The sequence below is a fragment of the Fukomys damarensis genome, unplaced genomic scaffold (assembly GCF_012274545.1).
Source record: "Fukomys damarensis isolate Sample0158 unplaced genomic scaffold, DMR_v1.0_HiC HiC_scaffold_20, whole genome shotgun sequence".
Classification (NCBI taxonomy): Eukaryota; Metazoa; Chordata; class Mammalia; order Rodentia; family Bathyergidae; genus Fukomys; species Fukomys damarensis.
In genome coordinates this window covers 11,759,090-11,780,420 of record NW_022900932.1, presented here as the reverse complement: position 1 = coordinate 11,780,420, position 21,331 = coordinate 11,759,090, and the positions used below count along the sequence as shown (strand labels likewise).

Genomic DNA, 21,331 nt, shown 5'->3' with positions numbered 1-21,331 from the left:
ATACCTGAGACTGGAAAATTCATAAATATAATTTTTTTGTCATATTCTGGAGGCTGCTAAGTCCAAGATCAAGGTGCCAGGAAGTTCAATGTCTAGTGAGGACCCCCTTGCTACACAGTCATCACTTTGGCCGAAGTGGAAGGACAAAAAGCTATTTTCCTCCAGTCCTTTCACAAGGTACTAATCTCTTTGTGAGGACACAGCCCTCTTAACCCCTCTCAAAGACCCCATCTCTCACTACCATCACAATGAGGGATCAAGTTTCACCCTGAACTTTGGAGGGACATCACCACAGCAGCACTCATTAAATATCTGTGGATGAGTGAGTGAACAAGCACACAGGTCTAACCATACAAAGCCTGTGTCCCAAAAGGGCCACATTCTATCAATAGCCTACGGCCAACAATCCTGCCATTTTTCCTAAAAATTTAAATGCATACTTAAAGAATTAAACAAGTGATATACAATTAGACAGTAAAATGTTCAGTACAAACTACAAGTATTCCAAAAGTTAATAGAAAGAACAGTCTGAATTGAAGCAGAAGTGGAAGGCTTGAAGGAAGAATAGAATTATACAATGAAAGGTGAGTAAGACATTATGCAAGAATTAGTAAGATGTGGCAGATATTTAGGTCAAAGGGTTAGTTTCACCAACAAAATAGGGTCTGGTAATATAATGACTCATGTCAGGTGGCAACAAAGAAAAATCCTGAGGAGTAATCCAGATAGTCCGAATTTCAATACATCAGATCCTGACCATAAATACTTCCAAATACTTTCTATAGAGAAAGACATGCTGCTGCAACAGAAGTATCACAAGGTTGGAAGTCAGAAGTCTTGAGTTTTAACTGAAGCCAGTTGTCAATACCTATTTAGTTCACCTAAATTTTCTAGAAATCAACTCTGTAAGTGACCATACTGTCACTAAATGTTAAGAGTGATTCAGACATTTTCCATATAATTCAGTCTTTACAAATATTTTACCTTTGGGAGTAAAAGTTTCATAATATTTACACCATTACATGAACAGTTCAAGCTGCTCAAGACACTAGCTAGATTTCTGATACATTGTGTAACACTTAAAACTTAGAAATATCATCATAATCAAAAAAGAAACTATTCACTGAGCAAAAGTATCACACCTGCAATGCACTTTCAATTGACTGTGTGAAAAATGTATTAGTATTTCTGTACAGATATGAAGATAAAGCCAATGTGACAAACATTAACAGCAAACTTAGGAGAAGGGTATACCGTACATTGCACAACTATTCCTTCATCTTTTTGTAGACTTAAATTTTTCAAAAGACAGAAAAAATGTCCTATCTTCCATTGGAAAGAAGGTTTGCACCAAGAAGGAGTCATTTGAATGAATCTTTTTCCAATAGAAATCAGAGTATTTCAAAGTCAAAGAGCAGAGCCTGAACTAATGCATTTATTCTTTCAAAAGGTATGCTACAAAAATATAGTCAGTGGCTATAATCTGATAGTATGCAGAATTTCCACTACCGTCTCCAGCACCAACTCAGAATTAGGAAGCACACTATTCCCTACATTTTCTGGAATGTGAAGTATTGTCAGCTAGTTTTTTCATGTGCAACATTATTCCTTTCAGTACACCTACACGTAATCTACCAATGCAATCTCAATCTCAATGTACCTTTTCTTTCAAATAATTATTAACTAGATGAAAAATCACTTCCCCTGTAGCTGAGTTTCTGCTAAAAAAGGAAGTCCACAAGCAATGACGTCAAGAGTAGGGTCCATGCCTTATCAAATTTTTTTCAAATGTAAAGTGAACTAAGTACCAATATTCTACACTGAATATAGGTAGAGTTGAAAAGTCAAAAGATGTGGGCTGGGGATTTAGCTCAGAGGTTCAGTGGCCTGCCTTGCAAGGACCCAAGTTCAATCCCTGGTACCAAAAAAAAAAAGTCAAAAGATGTCAACTTTTTACATCTAAGCACAGTAAGTACTCTACCATTATCATTGTGGTTGATTTTCACAAGTACTATGATTTGTACCTGTTTTAGCTACAAGAAATGCAAACTTTTCTGAGACATAAGCAACTTAATCAACTTTTTCTCAGATTATACAACTCTATAGTTGCTCTGGAAAATACTTGTTTTGCCAAAGAAATCAATTTGCTAAATAACATGAAAGAGCACAAGCTTCAAAGGATTCATGACTACACAAGCCAACAACACAGTGAGGACTAAAGAAAAACTATTCACCATGCCAAAAAAATCTAGTCTTCATTCTACTAAACAAAGCACATCAGGACTTATATGACGATCTTCTTTTCAGTTGCTTACACAAAAATCAAAACACATGCACATTCACTCTGCCTTAACATATAGATGTTTTGTTTTTATTTGTGTTTTTGGTTGGACACACCAATTTAAACTAACTTTTTCTCTCTACCAAGTTTTTTCTTAATATATTTATAGAGTACCTAAAGGAACTCTGCTAGAACGCTCTGGAAATTAAATACATATGTTCAGATATCCAACCACTAAAGAAAAAGAACTTTCTAAAATTCCTGGGTCTATTCTGCTAAGAATGAGCAGGCACTTAAGCATCCTAGTAAATAAATGCTATAGTTAAGTTGTTTATCTAAAGAGTCTATAAAATTAGTAAGAAAGCAAAGCCTTATACTTCAATCTGTAATTCCTTACTGAACAGTTTCTCTGGTGTGAAAAACTAAAAGTGTAAAAAGATCCAAATGGTATAATTAACAATGTGAAATAGGAAGAAAAGGGCTAAAGGAGTAGGGGAAGTGGGAAGGGTAGGGGAAAGGAAATAAGGGAAAAGAAAAAAATATGAGAAAATGAAAAAATGGAAATAAAGTGTTTGTAAATAGGGAAGGGTGCAAGGGGTGAAGGGAGGGCAGGGTATGGGGGTGGAAATGAGAACAAAGATCTGTCATGTAAAGGTACAAGATCCCAGTGATGAATGTAACTGTACTGTATACCTAAAATGTACCAATAAACTCAAAAGGAAAAAAACAACCTGAAATTCCTACATATGACTATCAGTACGTTACAGACTTCACATGACTAAAAATGAAGACTGGCTATACAGGCCAGTAACCAATAACCCAAGAATAGGCTGAAGTTACTAGTCTGCTGCAGAAGAAACAGCTATAACATATCCTCCTATTTTAGTGTAACTAAGCAGGAATGGAATCATTTACATACTCTTCTTCATGTTTTTGGTTTGTGGATGAGGCTGAATTCCTCCAGCTGGAAGGCCATAGGTGCTTATTCGTTGTACAAGACTTGCTACATTTCCATGCCTTTCCCGTTTGATGGGCAAATTGTCATCCTTAGAGTCTGTTTCTCGTTTAATTTCCTATACAGGAGAAAATAAGTAAAAAGACAAATTAAGTTGTATTTTATTAACATTAAATCCTCAAAAATACAAAACAAGTATGGTGATTACTATGTTAATCAATGATAGCAAATTTTCAACCTTTTACTCTGTTCAAACCTATTTGAAGAATGGAACTCATTGTGGTAAGTATGACTCAGGATGAATTCACACCTTACTGAAACTGGAGATGCAGGAAGGGAAAGGAAGCTAAAACCTTCAAAAGACAGAAAAAATGTCCTATCTCCCACTGGAAAGAAGGTTTGCACCAAGAAGGAGTCATGTGAATGAATCTTTTTCCCACAGAAATCAGAGTATTTCAAAGTCAAAGAGTAGATCCTGAATCATCCATTCTTTCAAAAGGTATGCTACAAAAATGTAGTTAGTGGCCATAATTTCCCCTCAGCACATGGAGAATCCTGTGAAATACAACAAATAATAATTCTAAAAGGTGAACAAAGTTTTCTACGAAGCACTGAAGAGCAAACATTCTGAGATGTGCAGTCCACAGTCACCAGGAACACAACCACTTCCATCACCTGTAACACAAATGCTGTCATATAATAATGAATAAATATACAGTCCTGTCTTGCTTCAAAAATTTGATTTGTTCCACAATTCTGGAAAAGATGGCTGTGGTCATGTCTGTCACCAGATGCAGAATTCAAGAATGGAAGCAAAATTCCACTGAACGTCTGTTTGCCAACCAAACTGTTCACAAACAGTAGCATTCATCAACTGAGGTATTACTGTATGTTCCAATAAAAGTACTTGTGAACACCAAAATTTTAATTTTCACATGATTTTACATGTTATATTCTTTTGGTTTTTTCCCCACTACTTATAAAATTCTTAACTAGCATCCTTTCATTATTGGCCTTAAAATATTGGGGTATAGATTGTGTTCTCTGGGCTTTAGCTTGAGAGCCCCTGTCTAAGTCACAGGTATAAAGAGACATAAACCACTGCGGGAAAAAAGTATGAAGTTTTCCTAGAAAATATAGAAGAACCCAGGTAAAAAGGAAGTTACAGCATATACAAAGATTATAAACTTTAGTATTTTAAAGACATCAATTCTCTACTCAAATTGATATGAAGCAATTCTAATTAATATATCAGAGATTTGTGTAGCCATTTAATAAACTATTCTAAATTTATGTAGAAAAAAAAAAAAAAAGACCAGCATCAGCTTCAAGGAAAAGGAAGTTGAGAGCCATTTTTTTTTTGTACCAGGGACTGAACTCAGGATCCTGAGCCTGTGAGGCAGGCGCAGGACTACTGAGCTATATCCCCAACTAGTTAAGAAACTTTTTAACCAAGATACAAAGGAAAATTATAATAAAACAATAAATTAGTACATAAAAACAGACATAGCAATATATGAAACAAAAGAGGAAGTCCATCATCAAACTTAATTTATAATAGCAAAGATAAGAAAAGATGTCATTTTAAAGTACATGGTGCTTGGAAAACTCATGTTCCATACTTAAGAGGTAAAGAATGATATCTTACTCCAACTTCACACAGTTAATACAAAATTTAATAATTTGTTTGTTGAAAATAACCAGGAAGTTATTAAAGTTTTTTTCTCATAAACCAAAGATATTTTCCACATACAGTTAACAAAGAATTTGTATTTCAACTACATAAAATTATTCTGGTATTCAACTCCTTTTTAAAGAATCTTACATAATAGGAACCCACATTTTAATGTGTTTCTAGAAGAAAGATTATTTGCTTGTTTTAAAATAATTAAATCAACATCAAAAACCTGAGCGCTGGCTGGGGGGTACAGTTCAATGGTAGGGCACTTACAGCCCTGGCTCAGGGAAGGAGGAAAAGAGGGAGGGATGAGTCACCTAAAGACTAATGTGTAAACAGAATGGCAAAGGCAGACTAGAATCTATACAACCCTGTGTGAGAAAGCACATTGCCATCATTCTCCACTGAGGAAAAAATGGATTCAGGGCTTAAAAAAAAAAAACAGTGGGAAAAACTGTGTATTATTTTTTCTAAAGAAAGTAAGCTGGTAATCCGTAAAATGAGAGATGAAAACACAGATGTCAGCCGGACATGGAGCATCTGCCTGTGATCACAGAACTCTGGGAGGATGAGGCAGGAAGACAAGTTTGAGTTCACCTAAGCAACTTAGCAATTCACCAAGATGTACCCGTGAAATAAAAGATGAAAAGACTAAGGATGTAGCCCCATATGAAGGTCCCAGGTTCAAATTACAGTTCCACCCAAAAAAAAGGCAAAACAAAACTAGACCTCTTGCATCAATCCCTGTTAATTTATGGCAATACAACATACGTACTAACAAGTAACCCAGACAATCATTCCATCTTATCTACCTGCTGCTGCTATTTAGGCAGCATGCCTTAGATTATACAACAAAAACCTATTTTATACTAAAAAGCTACAGATGCATATCTATGTATATAATATATATACACATATATAAAGCTGAACACAGCAAGAACAGTTTTGTTATTGGTTTTTTAAGTTTTCTTAACCTTATACATTAAAATAGAATACTTATTATACCAAGTTTATAAAATACTTAAGATTACAGAAATACCACGGATGTTATCAATTTGTGAAAGTTTACTGATAAAATGAGTATTTTTCAGATGGTACTAGAGAATTAGTAATTTGCTAGTGTTTAAAATGCAATGCAACCTAGTCCAACTATTTCAGGTCAAAAAATTAAATTAGACTAAGAAAATAAAGAGGAATTAGAACACTGTCTTATGCTCAACTGTTGAACACCTATGCACAGACAGATTCATAGTTCTCATGGTATCGTGGTAAACTCCCAAAGACAGAAGAAGGTATTCTGAGGGAAAAACAGAATACATATATGAAACAAGGGGAGCCAATAGCTCACGAATGTTCTCAAATTCAAAATCAGTCTGTTTTATGCTTCTTCTAAAGGAGTCATGTACAGTATTTGTGAACTGAACTTTGGAAAGGTGTAAAGAAAGCAAGCAAGTAACATGAAAATCAAATATGGAACAGGAAGTTAGGTGTGCTGGTTATCAACTTCCAGTGTTTGAGAGCTGTGTAGTGCCCAAAGGTATACACAACCTAATAGTGGTAACCGTGGTAAACAATATAATAAATTTTATGTCCTATGTGCTATTTTTAAACGGCTAAACAATTACAGTATGAATAACTTACTAAGTTATTTTATTCTAACAGTAAGTATAATTCTGAGGTACTTCTTTCAATCTAGGCTCTAGACTTGGGGGACCATGAAATATAGTAATGACTAAAACACTTAGGGGGTTATAAACCAGAAAGTGTGGGAATCTCTATTGCTTTTAGAGAAATTTTTTCCTCCAAAAGGTGTTATCTTGCTATAATATCAAATCCATAAATCTTCAAGTAAGTCATTAAAAACTGTGTTAAAGTGAGGGGACTTAGAATTGGGACACCTGGGATAAAACTTAGCAAAGAAAAAAAGAAGTACAGTGCCAGGAATCAAGAAAGAGCCGACAGGAAAACTAGAAACTACAGAGAAACTGAAGACAGCACAGTAAATGAGTAAACACTAGAATATCACTCAAGCAATAAAAAAGAACAAATACTGATAAAAAAGAGAACAAATTACCAATACACAAAAATAAATCTATGAAGTAAGACTCAAAATAATAAAGACTTCAAGAAAATGCAAACTAATCTATAGGAAAAAAAGCAAGTCAATGATTCCCTAGAGGAGGGGAGAGGGAAGAGAGATGAAGGATGGAAAAAACCTTTTAGAAATAATTTAAACATTCTATCGTTTCATTGTCCACTGGTTTCCTGGTGTATGCAATTATCAAAACCCATTAAATATTACACTTTAAATGGATACAACTTATTGCACATGAGGTACAGCCCATAAATTTTTTATGATATGCTAAGTAGAAAGCACCAGACACCTAACATGGGAAGGTCCCCCAATACAAACTCTGTGTTGGCAAGGCAAGTCAGAAGGGCTTCAAAGAGAAAGTGGCATATCTTCCGAGAGAGAAGCATGAATGTTAGGTGCAGGGGAGAGAAGAGGAAGACCGTCCTAACAGGAAAGAGCAGACAATCAATCAGACAGCAGCAGAGAGCTTCTGAGGAACTAGAACACACCAGTTAGCTGGAGCCTAGAGAAAGAAAGTGCTGAGAGTTGAGAGTGGTCAAGATCAAGACCCAGGGCCAGGGATTTAGCTCAGTGGTGCCACCACCTGCCTCACCAGCACAAGGTCCTGAGTCGATCCCCAGCAAAGAAAGAAAGAAAAGGAAAGAAAGGAAGAAAGAAAGAAATGTATTCACTGCCCCCCCCAAAAAAAAAGATCAAGAGAAAAGCCGGCAGAAGCAGGTAACACAGGCACTCTGCGCCCACGGTAGAGAATCTGAAATGCATGGTTCAGGATGATGGAACTCTGTCGCAGAATTTTTTAAATGTAGGAAACAAAATCACCCTGTGCAGTATGAAAGAATGAGGCAAACAGATGAACATGCTTCAAGTTATGATACTGACACAGCAGAGAAATTTTTAAAGATTCAGAAAATACTCGAGGCATAATTTTGATAACTCATTAGATATGACCTAAAAAGAGAGTCAAAGATGATACCTTGGTTCTTGACTTAGGCAACTGCTTAGGGTGTACTTTTGCTATGTAAAACAAAACAAAACAAAAAGCTTGCTGTGAAACCGTACACCATGTTCCTCAGGCCACAGCCTCACAGGTCTGGGTTTACAGTGTCCCTTGACTGCACCATTCTCATGTCACTGTGCTATCCCTGGCCTGAAGCAACAGGATGAAGCACAGACACAGAGACATATACACGAGGTATGCAGCAGACTGAACCAGCTGGGGCTCTGTACGTATGTTCTATTATGTTCAAAAACCATGAAATCACTTAACCACAAATTCTTCAGGATGTCTCTGTCATCAAGAGGCACACTACCATAAATCAAACATCTTCTGCATAGCAAAATTTACCATAAAAAATATAATAAAAAGCATCAATGGATGTACTATCTTTTTAATGAGCAAAATCCATGAACAGGTAATTCACAAAGGAAACAAACAAAAAATACATGAAAACCAAGAAGCTAATAAAAATAAACAGCATTATATTGTAATTATCTTATAAGATTTAGCTTACAACCCTAAAAGAATTTTAAAGACTTGATACACCTGCTGAAAGGTAATATAGCAAAACAGTAACGTGCATAGCCTCTGGCATACAAACCTATGTCCAGGGATCTGCCCTAAAGAAATACATTGACAAGCACTTAGAGATGAGGAGGCATCTATGTGGGGGTATTTATGAAAGCAAACTGTTTATAATAAAACAGCAGCTTAAACAGCTCTTATTAGGAACTATTTTTAAAACTTAGCAGTAAGCCAGGCAGAGTGACACACATCCGTAATCTCAGCTACTAGTTAGTCTAGGCTGAAAGCACTAACAAAATCATACCCAGGATGGGCAATTTAATGAGACCCTGGATTCAATTACCAGTACCACCAATCAATCAATAAAAAAGTCACATCCTGCGACAGGTATTGTTATTTTTCAGTACAGGACACCAAGTACTTGGTTTGACTTTAAATCCCATTCCTCTGGAAGTAATCCTTTTTCTTAATATGTATTTTTATTAGCTTATGTTTGCAGTGCATAATGACTACGTTCATAGTGGGGAGTCCATACATAAAACAAATGTGACAGAGTACAAGATCAGAAGACAAATGATCTGGGTATAATCTTGGTTCTATTCTATTCACCAGCTATATAACTTTGGACACTTGGGCTATCTTTACTAAAAATTGACCATACGAATATCATTGCTCAACACTCATAACCATTTTAGGAGCCTTCAATATTTTCTGAGAAATGATTACATCCATAAATATTAAATGAAATAAATTTTCTAAGGACACCATGGGCTGGAGATGTAGCTCAGTGGCACCATGCCTGTCTAGTAAGCACAAGGTCCTGAGTTCAATTCCCAGAACTGAGGAATTAAAAAAAAAAAAAAAAGACATCAAAGAAACAAGAGAAAGAACTTTAAAATGTAGTCTACACTGAATAGAAAAACTCATTTTTATGTCCTTCCAAATACATAAGAGTACCAAGATGTTATCATCTGTACCAATAGAACTAAAGGCTCTCACCAAGATCTTAAATAGGGCAAGGATTGTGTTAGCGCCCACTGTCTCCTCTTCTGGAAGCCCTGGCCAATACAGCCCCCTGTGCCACCAGACACATACTCTTAACAAACTATTTCCCAAATGTAAGACAACTAGTACTCCAGACCATTCTGGCCATCACTGTCAACAGAAAATGTCAGAGAATACCTACAGAGCATCAGTAAGGTCAGTAAAGTCACTGTTCTCTGTCCACTAGTACCTTTTACCTAAATAGCCATGAAATAAAGTATATTGTAGTACTTAGTTTCTACTGACTCGACTTCCTTTCTGGGCTTTGATATGACTCCAGGAGACCCAGGCAACAGTGTGCTCCCTTAGAAAGCATGTATGGTTTGTAAATTCAGAAAAACTCTGATGTTCCTCCGAGAGAAACCTCCTGCATCAATTAACTGGCTGAGGTAATAAGGATAATCTCCACATTGATAAGAATGTAAGACAGGGCTGGGGATTTAGCTCAGTGGTACTACCTATTAAGCACAAGATCCTGAGTTCAATCCCCAGTATCCAAAAGAAGGAAAACAAAAAAAAGAATGTAAGACATTGAATGGAAGAAGTAGCATAACAGGATAAGAAATATAAGTAAATGGCAGGGAGCTAGCAAGGCTGGAAAAGATACAAGTGTTCTTCATCTATTAAGGTAATCAAAGAAGCTTCCTTTTGAACTAGCCAAAAGTACATAACTAAAAATACAATCAACAAAATTCACAAACTCCTCCTTTATGCTATAATATATTCATATAAAAGTCTGATTATCTGCTCATGGCCAGCACATTATGACTCGAAAAGAGAAAGCAATTTCACAAAACCAAAGGTCAAAAAGAGTAATAAAAACTAAATGAGATGACAAGACCTTTTTATTTCTCAAATGAGAAAAGTTACAGCTCTGCTTAAAAAGCTTAGAATATACTTAATTATTTTTAACTTATTCTGGATTTGCAGAAATGTTACAAAATTAGTACTTCCTAATTTTTTTATTTTTTATAGAATGATTTAAAAAATATGAAAAAGTGATATCACTAAAGAATAAGGAAAATTAGCAGAATTAAAATGCTTATTTGGTATATACCTACTATTTTAGCTTTGAATAGTCAACTTTAGACTCATATTTTAAAAGTTAGTCTAGAACTTATTGATTTAGGTCTCTAACCTAAAATATTGGTCTCCTGCATTCTTAAAGTTTGTTGTTGTTTTGGAGGGTAAATGATAACAAATAAGCGATTATCCAAAAGGATCTACCTCGGGCCAGGGATTTAGATCAGTGGCACTGTGTCGGCCACACAAGCACAAGGTCCTGAGTTTGATCCCCAGTACCAGAAAGAAAAAAAAAAAGATTTATCTACCTCAAGGTATTTGATTTCCTTTTCATTATGATTAAACTGATTATATTCACATTCACACACACACACACACACACACACACACACGCGTGCGCGCACACATACGCACACCACCCAACCTTAGGTCCAAAGTAAAATGAACAACAGGAAAAAAGCCTCTGTAACAGGAAATCAATAAATACCTTTCCATCAATGTATCAAAATCAGCAAAACAATGACAGATGCAATACGGGATTATTTTGAAAGTTTCTAAACTTCTCTCCCCAAATATGCTTCCACTACATAATTACTGCCTCTCCACTGTGGACAAAGGACTTTCCTATTTAAACTGCCCCTCCTCCATTTGGAAAAGACAAAAGTACAAAAAGAGGGAGGAGAAAGTTATATAAATTCCTTGTCAATGGTTTCCCACTGCCTTGCTTGTCCTTCCCTGGACTGCCAGCGAGAGCCAAGGGAAGAAGTGCAGGGCAAATCCTAATGGAAAACACTCGGTTATGTTACACTGCTCTTGTCTTTCGATAGTACTTAATTTTTAAAATGTCACGTGCATGTCCAGCCCTATGGTGATGTGAGGGCTGAAAAGACATCCTCCCTATACAGGAGATCCTATCTCCCAGCTCTCACCTCTGTGGAGTCACGGATGACAGTGACAAGGGGAAATCTGTGCTGGTGTAAACAGTGAGAATAGGAGAGAGCTCGGAGAGGCTCAGCTTCTGACACTCACGCTTTCCGGACAGTACCTAGTTTAAATTACTTCTGCAGCAATAACCAAGTTGAAATACCTGAGCAAAAACAAAATTTACTAATTCAAGTGGGAAAAAACAGAATTTAATTTTCCAAATTAAATTTCAGGCAAGCAACAATACGATTCACATACAATGTACTGAATTTCTATTTATGGTGTGGAAAAGAGTATGTAAGGGGGGGGTAAGGGTGCAAATAATTCAGTTTAAACTTGTACTACAGAAAAGAGTCTTTAAAGTTATCTACCAAATTTCTAAATGAGGAAAGAGGATGAGGGTGGGTCATAAAGAAGAAATGTACTTCTCACCATAAGTATTTCTTTACTTTGTTAAATTTTAGTTCAATACGTTTTACTTGTGTGATTCTTTTTAAGGACAGATTTGGTGTGCCCACAAACAACAGTGCTGACGGTCAAAGTGTTACAGAGCATGGAAGAAGAAATATCTATTATGTTTATTATGCCCATACCAAATCTAAATTCTTAAATATCTTTTCTACCATTACCTGTACAAATTATCACCCTAATTTACAGAATACAGCCTATATATGATTCAGAATATTATCAAAATAACCCAAGTCATGAAATAAATCACTATTAATCAGTGTGTCAAAGTCAATGTTTCAACAGTCTGCAACAAAATGTACTATGACGGATCATAAATAACTATTACAATTTTGGTAGTCCATCTACTGATTTTATTTTTTGCCTTTTCAATAAAACTTTGTTGTTTGTTTATCTGTTTGTTTAAGCAACATGTGCTATACAGGTAAGAATCATTTTTTAATAAAAATTGTTCATAGGACACATTTTGATATAGTGAAATAACTGCTATGATAAAGTTAACTGAAATCTACTATTTGTGTCATATTTCCCAATTAGCAAGTAAGTCATCTTCTGTTTGGTACTTTAATATCTATACTTTTGTTCCTTTAATCTGTCCAATTAATGAAAGTAAACCAAATACCAAATATTATTTTCCGATTGAATTGCTATAAAGCTAACTTCCTAAACTGTTCTATTGAAAGTCCTCCTTATCTCTTCAAAGTATCACTGAGGTTTATCTAAAAGAGTAATTTTCATAAAGGACTTTTTAAAAGTAAAGATCATATAAAATCAAACTGTCCTCTCTTTCATACAAATAATATTTCTTCTCATGGCAACAATGGAATCCCAACATTCAAAATCAGCACTATTCTGAAAAAAGAATGCGATGACATTTTCAAAAACAATCAGTAAGACCTTTCTAAAGTAGCCACATAGCATCAGATCACCTTCTTATTCCCCATATTGCTATACTGTTCTTTAATATTAGCACTTTAAAATATTTTAAGCACATTTATAGGTCTGAAGTTTACATGGAATCTAGAAATAAACTGCAGACATTTTTAACTACAAGTTTTCAAACTGTCCAATGTAAAAGAGAAGCAGAATCAATGATTTAAACACTTTTTAAGAAAAAAAGTTTGCTAGAAAATTATCTTAAAATCAAAAAACATCCAAATGACGTCAGTTTCCCAAAATACATAAATGTAAGTTTTTGTTCTGTTCCTCCCTATTATATCAAAGATTAGAAAGGTCTTTAAAAGGAATCAAGGTTTTCATTTCAAATTTAAAAATATAAGAACAATTCACTTACCAGTACTGAGACATCTGTGAACATAGCCACTTATTTTTTACAGCATCAAAGTAAAAACACGAACAAAAACCAGGCAGCACACCACTTCTGGGATAAGTACAAAAGCTGCTTCGCCTTTCACAGATTAAACTCCCTTCCACGAATACTATCCTACTAATGTTCTTTAAGTACAATAGCTTTTTTATTAAACTCCTTTTATTTTATTTCGCTAATTTTTTTTTTTTTGCTATTTCTAGGACTTTCTAAACTTCAATACTGTAAGTCAACTATCTAACGTATGTTCTACAGTACTGCTCCTTCCCAACTGCCTGATGTGATCAGACTCTGCACCCTTTTATAGGACACTCATCAATGAACAGAGTCCACTGACATTTATTAAATGCCAGCACTTAATCAACTGCAGTTACATTATCTTAAACCTTGTGTGTTATCTTAATCTTCAGAAGCAAGTCATAATTTAAAAGAAAGGGTGTTTTACTGGATGTTAATCTATTCTTGCATTAATGGTAACACTGCATTTTTGTGAATGCTGACTTTATAACAGCAGCTTAAGAAACTACTACTTTTACACTATTTCTAAAAGTAAAAATATTACTTAATAATTCCAAGTGCTTAGGGCCAGGCATGGTGATGCACACCTGCAATCCCAGCACTTGGGAGGCTGGGCGGGAGGTTCACAAGTTCAAGGCCAGTCTGGACTACACAATGAGCTCAAAACCAGCCTGAACTACACAGTGACACCTTGTCTCAAAACAAAATAAAACCCAGAAAGCAAAAAATAATTGCTAGTTCTTAGACTATATAAACATTATTTATTAGCAAAGTAAGCAATTGTTAATGCTATGCATTACCATCCCTACTAAAATCATCACTACCTAGATTTTCTCTTGTGGAAAGCTGGAGTAGATGTACATTCCCCTATTCTTCCCATTAAGTACACTTAAAAATTCTTAACTTTACATAATATTAAGGAAAAAGATTCTGATATGTACAGAAAAGCTAAACCAGCCAGGGAGACCAGGTTCTCAGAACCTGAGAATTCCACCAAAGTGAATTTACTGATTTCTTTTTCTTTGCCTACATCCCAGCCTAGGTACTGGGAAAGCTGGTAACCTAGAAACAACAATGGACTGCAATGGGAAATGGCTCCAAGAAAAACATGCCATTGCTACCTGTAGCCAAAGGACCAGGATAATGGACAACCTAGCAAGAGAGAGCATTCTTAGTTAATAACCACTCTACTGCAGTCAAATAGCCCAGGAAACAATTGCAGCTCCTTCTCCACCCATGTCAGAAATGACCATGTTTGCAATCTATACTCCCGTCCCAGTACGCTATACTAAGGCATCCAACCAGGACCATGTCCCCACAGGAGGCGTCAGAGAAAACCTAGTAGACAGACAGGACTTTCCTCCACATAAGATGGGAATGAACCCAGACCCCACCCTCTTGCACAGCCTGGTCAGTGGAGGCCACGTGGACATCAGTGTGGCACATACCTGACCTGTTCCCCAGCCAAGAGGCACCAATGGGAGCCTGGGGGGAGCCTCATCCAGGAAGATGTGTCTTTGAAGCAACTCATTTTACTTTATTCAGCGCAGGTTTCTTCTCGAGAAAAATAAAGGTTATATTCAGATCCAGGGTCATCTACCACTATTCCAGGTGTACAGGTTTGTACTGATTACTGTAGGCAGCTGCGATAACTAAAACAATGGTAACCACCTGTATATCTAAACATATGCAACGGGTACAGTGAAAGTATGAGGTGACAGGAAATGTTCAGCTTCATTACAAGTTTATGGGACAATAGTGCTTTATACCATCCATTGCTGATTGAATGCCATTACAAGGTATGACCGCATATGAAACTCTAACACATCTAGTTTTCATGTAGAATGACAAAAAGCAGGGCAGTGGTTACCTGGAGCTGGGAGGGTCTTGGAAGGAGGAAAAAGAGGGGAATAGAGAAGGAGGCTACAACAAAACAATCCACATATAATGAATCATCTAGTATTTTGATGCCAAGGCAGTCGTACAAGTATATACACGTTTCTCAAGACTCACACTGAAAATGAGTGTATTTTTGTCTGTAAATTGTAATAAATACACACATATAAGTAAATTTAAGTACAGATACTTAGAACATCCACAGTAAATATCTGGTACAAAAGTGTCATAAACAATAATTACCCACTTTACCTGAGATTAACTGGTATTTTCTATTCAACTTCAATTCTTATCAATTTCATTTAAGCAAAATGTTCAGAGCTTGCTCAGCTTAATAAACACTGAACTGGGTCAGGCATCATATATTACTACTAAGCACTTAATGCATCATTTTATTTAATACTCCCTAATAACACTATGGAATAAATAACAAACATTCTTGTTTTTAGCAAGCTGGGGTAGGGATAAAAATCTGAGAAATATTTAAAAATTCGCCCAAGGAGACACAAGCCTGCAAGGCTCCAACATCTAAATGTACCACACTGTTTGTACTCCTTAAAAGAAAGAAAATCTAGAAGATGCTAAAGAAGCGTCAACACAACTTAGCAAATAATTGGTACTGAAAGAAATCAAAACCAACAAAACTAATATAAAATGTTGTACTAAATAAAAATAAATCAAATGATCCAAGTGTAATAAAGAAAAATACTATTAGTAGTGCATGACTTTACCGTTTAAATCTCAATTCTTCTGTAGCTAAATAGCCTCTACTGTCCATTACATTTTTTAACTACTGAAATGTTTTAAGCCAACACATAAAAGAGTATTTTACATATAACATGCAATATGTAATGTTTCAATACATGCTTATTGTAAAATGTTTAAATCAGGTTAAACATACTCATCTCCTACCCTAAAACAAGTATTCCTTTATGATAAAAACTTAAAATCCATTCTTTCAGCTTTTGTAAATGTATCTATAGTCACTCTATATAACACCAAACTTTCTGTTTCTGTCTGTGACTCAGTTTCCACTAACCGGCCTTTCCTCATCCCTCTCCCTCTTCTCTGCAGATTCAGGTAAACATCATTCTATTCTCAACCTCGATGAGATCAATTATTCTATTTTCCAATTGTAAGTGAGACCATGCAGCTCTTGTCCTTCTGCATCTGGCTTATTTTATGTAACGTAACAGTCCACCCACGTTGTCACAGGTGACAGGGTGCCACTCTTTCTATGCTGGATAATATTTCATTGTATATATGAATCACACTTCTTTATCCACTCATCAGCTGATGACACCATTGCTTCCATTTCCTGACTCCTGCAAAAGTGCTGCAATGAAAATAGAAATTCAGACATTTCTTCAACATACTGATTTCGGTTCCTTTAACTACATACCTACTAGCGAAATTATTGAATCGTATGGTAGTTTTTTTGTTTTTTTTTTTCTCAGCACTGGGGATTCAACCCAGTGCCTTTACACTGAGCTGTATCTGCAGCCTTTTTGGGGTTTGGTTTTTGTTTTTGTTTTTGTTTGCCAGGTGTACAAGGTGAGACAGAGCCTTACAAAATGCTCAGTTGCCTAGGCTGAGCTTGAACTCACGATCCGCCTGCCTTAGCCTCCCAGATGCTGGGATCACAAGCATGAACCACCATGGCAGCTTATTTCTAAGGAACCACCATACTGCTTTCCACAGAGGCTGTACTAATTCAAATTCTCACAAGCAATGTAAAGGTCTCTTTTCCCCACACCCTTGCCTGCCCTGGTTACCTTCAGTCTTTTGGTAACAACCACTCTCACTGGGATGAGGTGATAATGAGCTGTAGATTTGACTTGCCTTTCCCTGATGATTACTAATGCTGGGAACCTTTTCATCTACCTGTTCAATGTCTATTGAAGCCTAACACCAATTTTTTGTTTTGTTTTGTTTGTTTTTGGTTTTTTGAGACAGGGTCACTACGCGTCTTGCCTTTCCCTGATGATTACTAATGCTGGGAACCTTTTCATCTACCTGTTCAATGTCTATTGAAGCCTAACACCAATTTTTTGTTTTGTTTTGTTTGTTTTTGGTTTTTTGAGACAGGGTCTCACTACGTACTTGAGACTGACCTGGAACTCACTATGTAGCCCAGGCTGGTCTCAAATTCACAGCGATCCTCCTGCCTCAGCCTCCCGAGTGATGGGATTACAGGCGTGCACCACCACGCTTGGCTGCTAACACTCATTTTTTAAAACCATATTATTGGTATCATCTCCCTATATAGCTTTCTGTTCCAGTATCTTTGGCCTCTTCTAACCCTTTCAGGATCTTCTAACAAACCAGAAGCTATTCAAACAAGTACAGAAAGCACCCATTTCATTAGGAGTACTAGTGGTAAGGGTACTAGCTGCTGCTTGTGTGTACGCATGTGCTGACACTGCCAGAGCTCAACAGAGTTTCTAAACTGTCCACTGCCATAAGGAAGCATTTAAAACTGGAATATAATCTTCATGCTCTCCATGGAACCCTGGCATCATGCTCTCCTTCATCATACAACTGCAGTTGATAATGACTTCCAACAGATCGAAGGCATCCTCGGAGACTCCCCACCACAGGAGCAACAGTCCAGAAATGCAGCTACCTAGGCCACATGAAGCGCACACTCTCTCATTCTGTTAACGCCACCACCCAGAGCCCGATGTTGGTACCGATATGTGTAACCTGGCCTATCTGACTGATACAGTAAGCTCTCCAAATTCCTTAACTTATAGACAAAACCTTGTGTTTTCAGGAAATTTCCAGAGATGGGGCAGTAGGAAGAACACGAATAAGATTCTAATTGATTTTTTTTAATCATCAAGAAAAAATGGGAAGATCAAGCCCTGCTTCCTTTTATAATTATCTTACTATTTTTACTCTTCTTCACATATTTCTATTCCATCGAGTCTCTGAAATTTCCTATGTCACATGCCTTTTTCTGAAATGTCTTCAATATTTTATAGAAAGATTGGCTTCCATAAAACTGCAACATGAGAAAGTAGTTAATATTTCCTATTCCTGGATCAATTTTAAAGGTGGTAGACATTCACTTTCACCTTTGTAATTCTAACATCTTTCAAAATATGCTGACACTACTAAGGAATTTCAATGACTAAGCTTAATATCATTCTGTCCTTAGGTCCTCAAAAGTACAAGACGTAAAACAACGTTTCTCCAAAACCAGCACATACCACAGATACACTTCTCACTTGAAAATAGCCCTGATACCTGCCTGTCATAAAGGTAATGACTGACAAATCTTTGCCCCACTATTACCAGCATGACTGTCATAAGAATGATATAGTAATAAGTCCATGAAACTTTGGAACCCTGGCACTAAAAATGAAAATAAATAAGCAACAATATTTGGAGCTAAGAAGATGAGCAATAATTTAAACTGCCCAAGCAGTCATGACTAAAGGATTCTTCTTCAGGAGCTATTAAAAATTTATAAAAACAAGTAGCTAGGCGTGGTGGCACACACCTATAATCCCAGCACTCAGGAGGCAGAGGAAGGAGGACTGCAATGAATTCAAGGCCAGCCTGGGCTACATAGTGGATTCCAGGTCAGCCTGACCTGCATAGTGAGACCTGGTCTCAAAAATAACAGCAACAACAGAAGCAACAAAAAACATTAAGAAGAAATGCTGGCTTGTGGACAGTGTAGACAGAAGTAAAGGTGACACCAGGATTTAAGAGACCACAACGCCAGAAATGTGAAGTTTTGAGGAAAATGTCCAAGTACAGATGATGATGACTAAGAAAGAAACAAACTAATGTTTCAGATCCAAAGGAACTCCTGTCTATGCAAGGACAGCCTTACATTTTCTTAATGAAATTTAAGTCAACATGATTTATTGTATCTTCCCTTACTTGGAAAATTAATACAACTTTCTCTTTGTTCTGGGATCATTCCTCCACCACTCACCTATAACCTAGAGTTATAAAATCCACTATAGCCAAAGCAACTATGTTATATATTCATGCTAAAATCTCATGTTAAATGTGTGTGTGTGTGTGTGTGTGTGTGTGTGTGTGTGTGTGTGTGTGTGTGTGTTTTGATCCCGGGGACCAAACTCAGGCCCTTGCACTTGTGAGGCAGGCAGCGAAACCACTGAGCTAAATACTTAGACCCTCAGGTTAAATATATTAAAAAAGCTGTGGTCTGACACAATCACTATGTAAATGTCTAAATCACATAAATCACTATAGGTTTCTGTCCAGGCAAATAAGGGCACATACAATTTTAGAACACATGTGGTTCTACAGAGGAAAAGAAATGACCAGAGGGTAATAAGAACTCAACTCTACCTGTAATGTTCCCTACTACAGTGAAACATTGAAGCAAAGATGACAAAACTATAATATTTGTATACTAAGTTCATACATCTTCGTTCTGTATTCACTGTAAAACACTTTTAAAACTGAAAGGAAAAATACTGCAAAAGGGCACTGAAATGGACAGTTCATCACAAAACAAATTTACAGTGTCTAAATTTTTTCACATTTCCACTAATGATGTGGAAGGATTCCTCTTTCCCTGAAGCTTCTCCATATTTACTATCTGATTTCTTGATGACAGCCATTCTTTCTGGAGTAAGCTAGAATCTGTGTTGTTTTACTTCATACTTCTCAAATGGCCAGCAATGCTAAACAATTTTTCGTGTATTTATTGGCCATTTGTACTTCTTCTGAGAAATGTCTATTCATTTCAGATGCCCATTCTTGACTGGGTCATTTTTTATGGAGTGGCTGACCTAATTTTTTTGAGTTTTTCATATAGTCCAGATGTTAATCCTCTGCCTGAGGAACAGCTGGCATCAACCACTATGGGAACCACTGTGGAGTTTCCTGAAAAAGCTAACACTAGAAATCCACTTGACCTAGCTATCCCCCTGCTAGGTACCTTCCCAAAAGAGTTAAAAACATCATAGTACAACAATGTATGTGTCCCTATGTTTATAGCAGCAAATTCATAATAGCTAAATCTTAAAATCAGCCTATCTGTCCAGCACCAGATGGATGGACACAGACAATGTGGTATTTAAACACAATGAAGTACCACTCTTCTACACAGAAAGCAAAACTGAGTCATCTGTAGGCAAATGGCTGCAATTTGAGAATATAAGTGCAAGAAATCAGACACAGAAGCTTAAGTATCACATAGTCTCTCTATGAACAACTAAAAAAAAAAAAAAGAGGGCTGGGGATTTAGCTGAGTGGTTCTGCCACCTGCCTCACAAGCACAAGGATCCGAGTTCGATCCCCAGTACCAAAAAATTAAATTAAATTAAATTAAATTAAAATCTTTAAAAAGAGAGGAAAACAGAAGATAGATTAAATAGAAAGTAGGGAGTTCAGGGCCGGGGATTTAGCTCAGTGATTCGGTGGCCTGCCTTGCAAGCTCAAGGACCCGAGTTCAGTCCCCAATAACAAAAAAAAAAGAAAGTCGGGAGTTCAAATAATTCCCAAAATTATTTATTACATTGTTTCAGGAATATTTTAAGATATATACTAGTTTAGCTTTATTCACTAAAAATGTTTTATCCTTTTGTTTGTTTCTTCTTTGTAAGACAGTCCTGTCTGTGACATGTACTCTGAGTAATATTTTGGCCATTCTTTTAAGATCAGTACACATAGTGCATGAATTATTGTTATTCTCTATTTTGTTATAAAATTTTAATTTTTCAATAAAAATTTTCATAACGGGTTATACAATGATTTAGTCTTTCTATTCATCTTCCAAGCCCAATTTTACTATCACTGTTCCTCAATATTCATTCTGAAACAGTAATGGGAAGCCTAGTTATCCCATCCACTGCCTAGACTCACATTTACAAAACAGCACACACCTCTCATTTGCCCACTACACCCCCAACCTTTCCCCTGAATCTTAACATAGTCATATTTCATGATAGATAAAGCCAACCCCTCAATAATTTGTAGATTTGACACGGCTGGTTCCAATTTTTTTAATGGAAGTTTTGTTGTGAACTATAGAGATTTACAGAAGAGTCCCAAAGGTAGTAGAGTTCTCTCACAACCTTCATTCAGTTTCACCTCATGTTGACATAGG

General features: G+C 36.3%; 1 protein-coding gene across 1 annotated transcript in view; it reads right to left on the bottom strand.

Annotated features, from left to right (window-relative positions):
* Positions 1-21,331, bottom strand: part of Cd2ap (CD2 associated protein) — an 89,271-nt gene that overhangs the window by 41,954 nt on the left and 25,986 nt on the right. Inside the window, exon 3 of the mRNA XM_010617816.1 lies at positions 3,201-3,354. Coding sequence (XP_010616118.1) covers positions 3,201-3,354 — 154 coding nt within the window. The remainder of the gene's footprint in view (positions 1-3,200; positions 3,355-21,331) is intronic.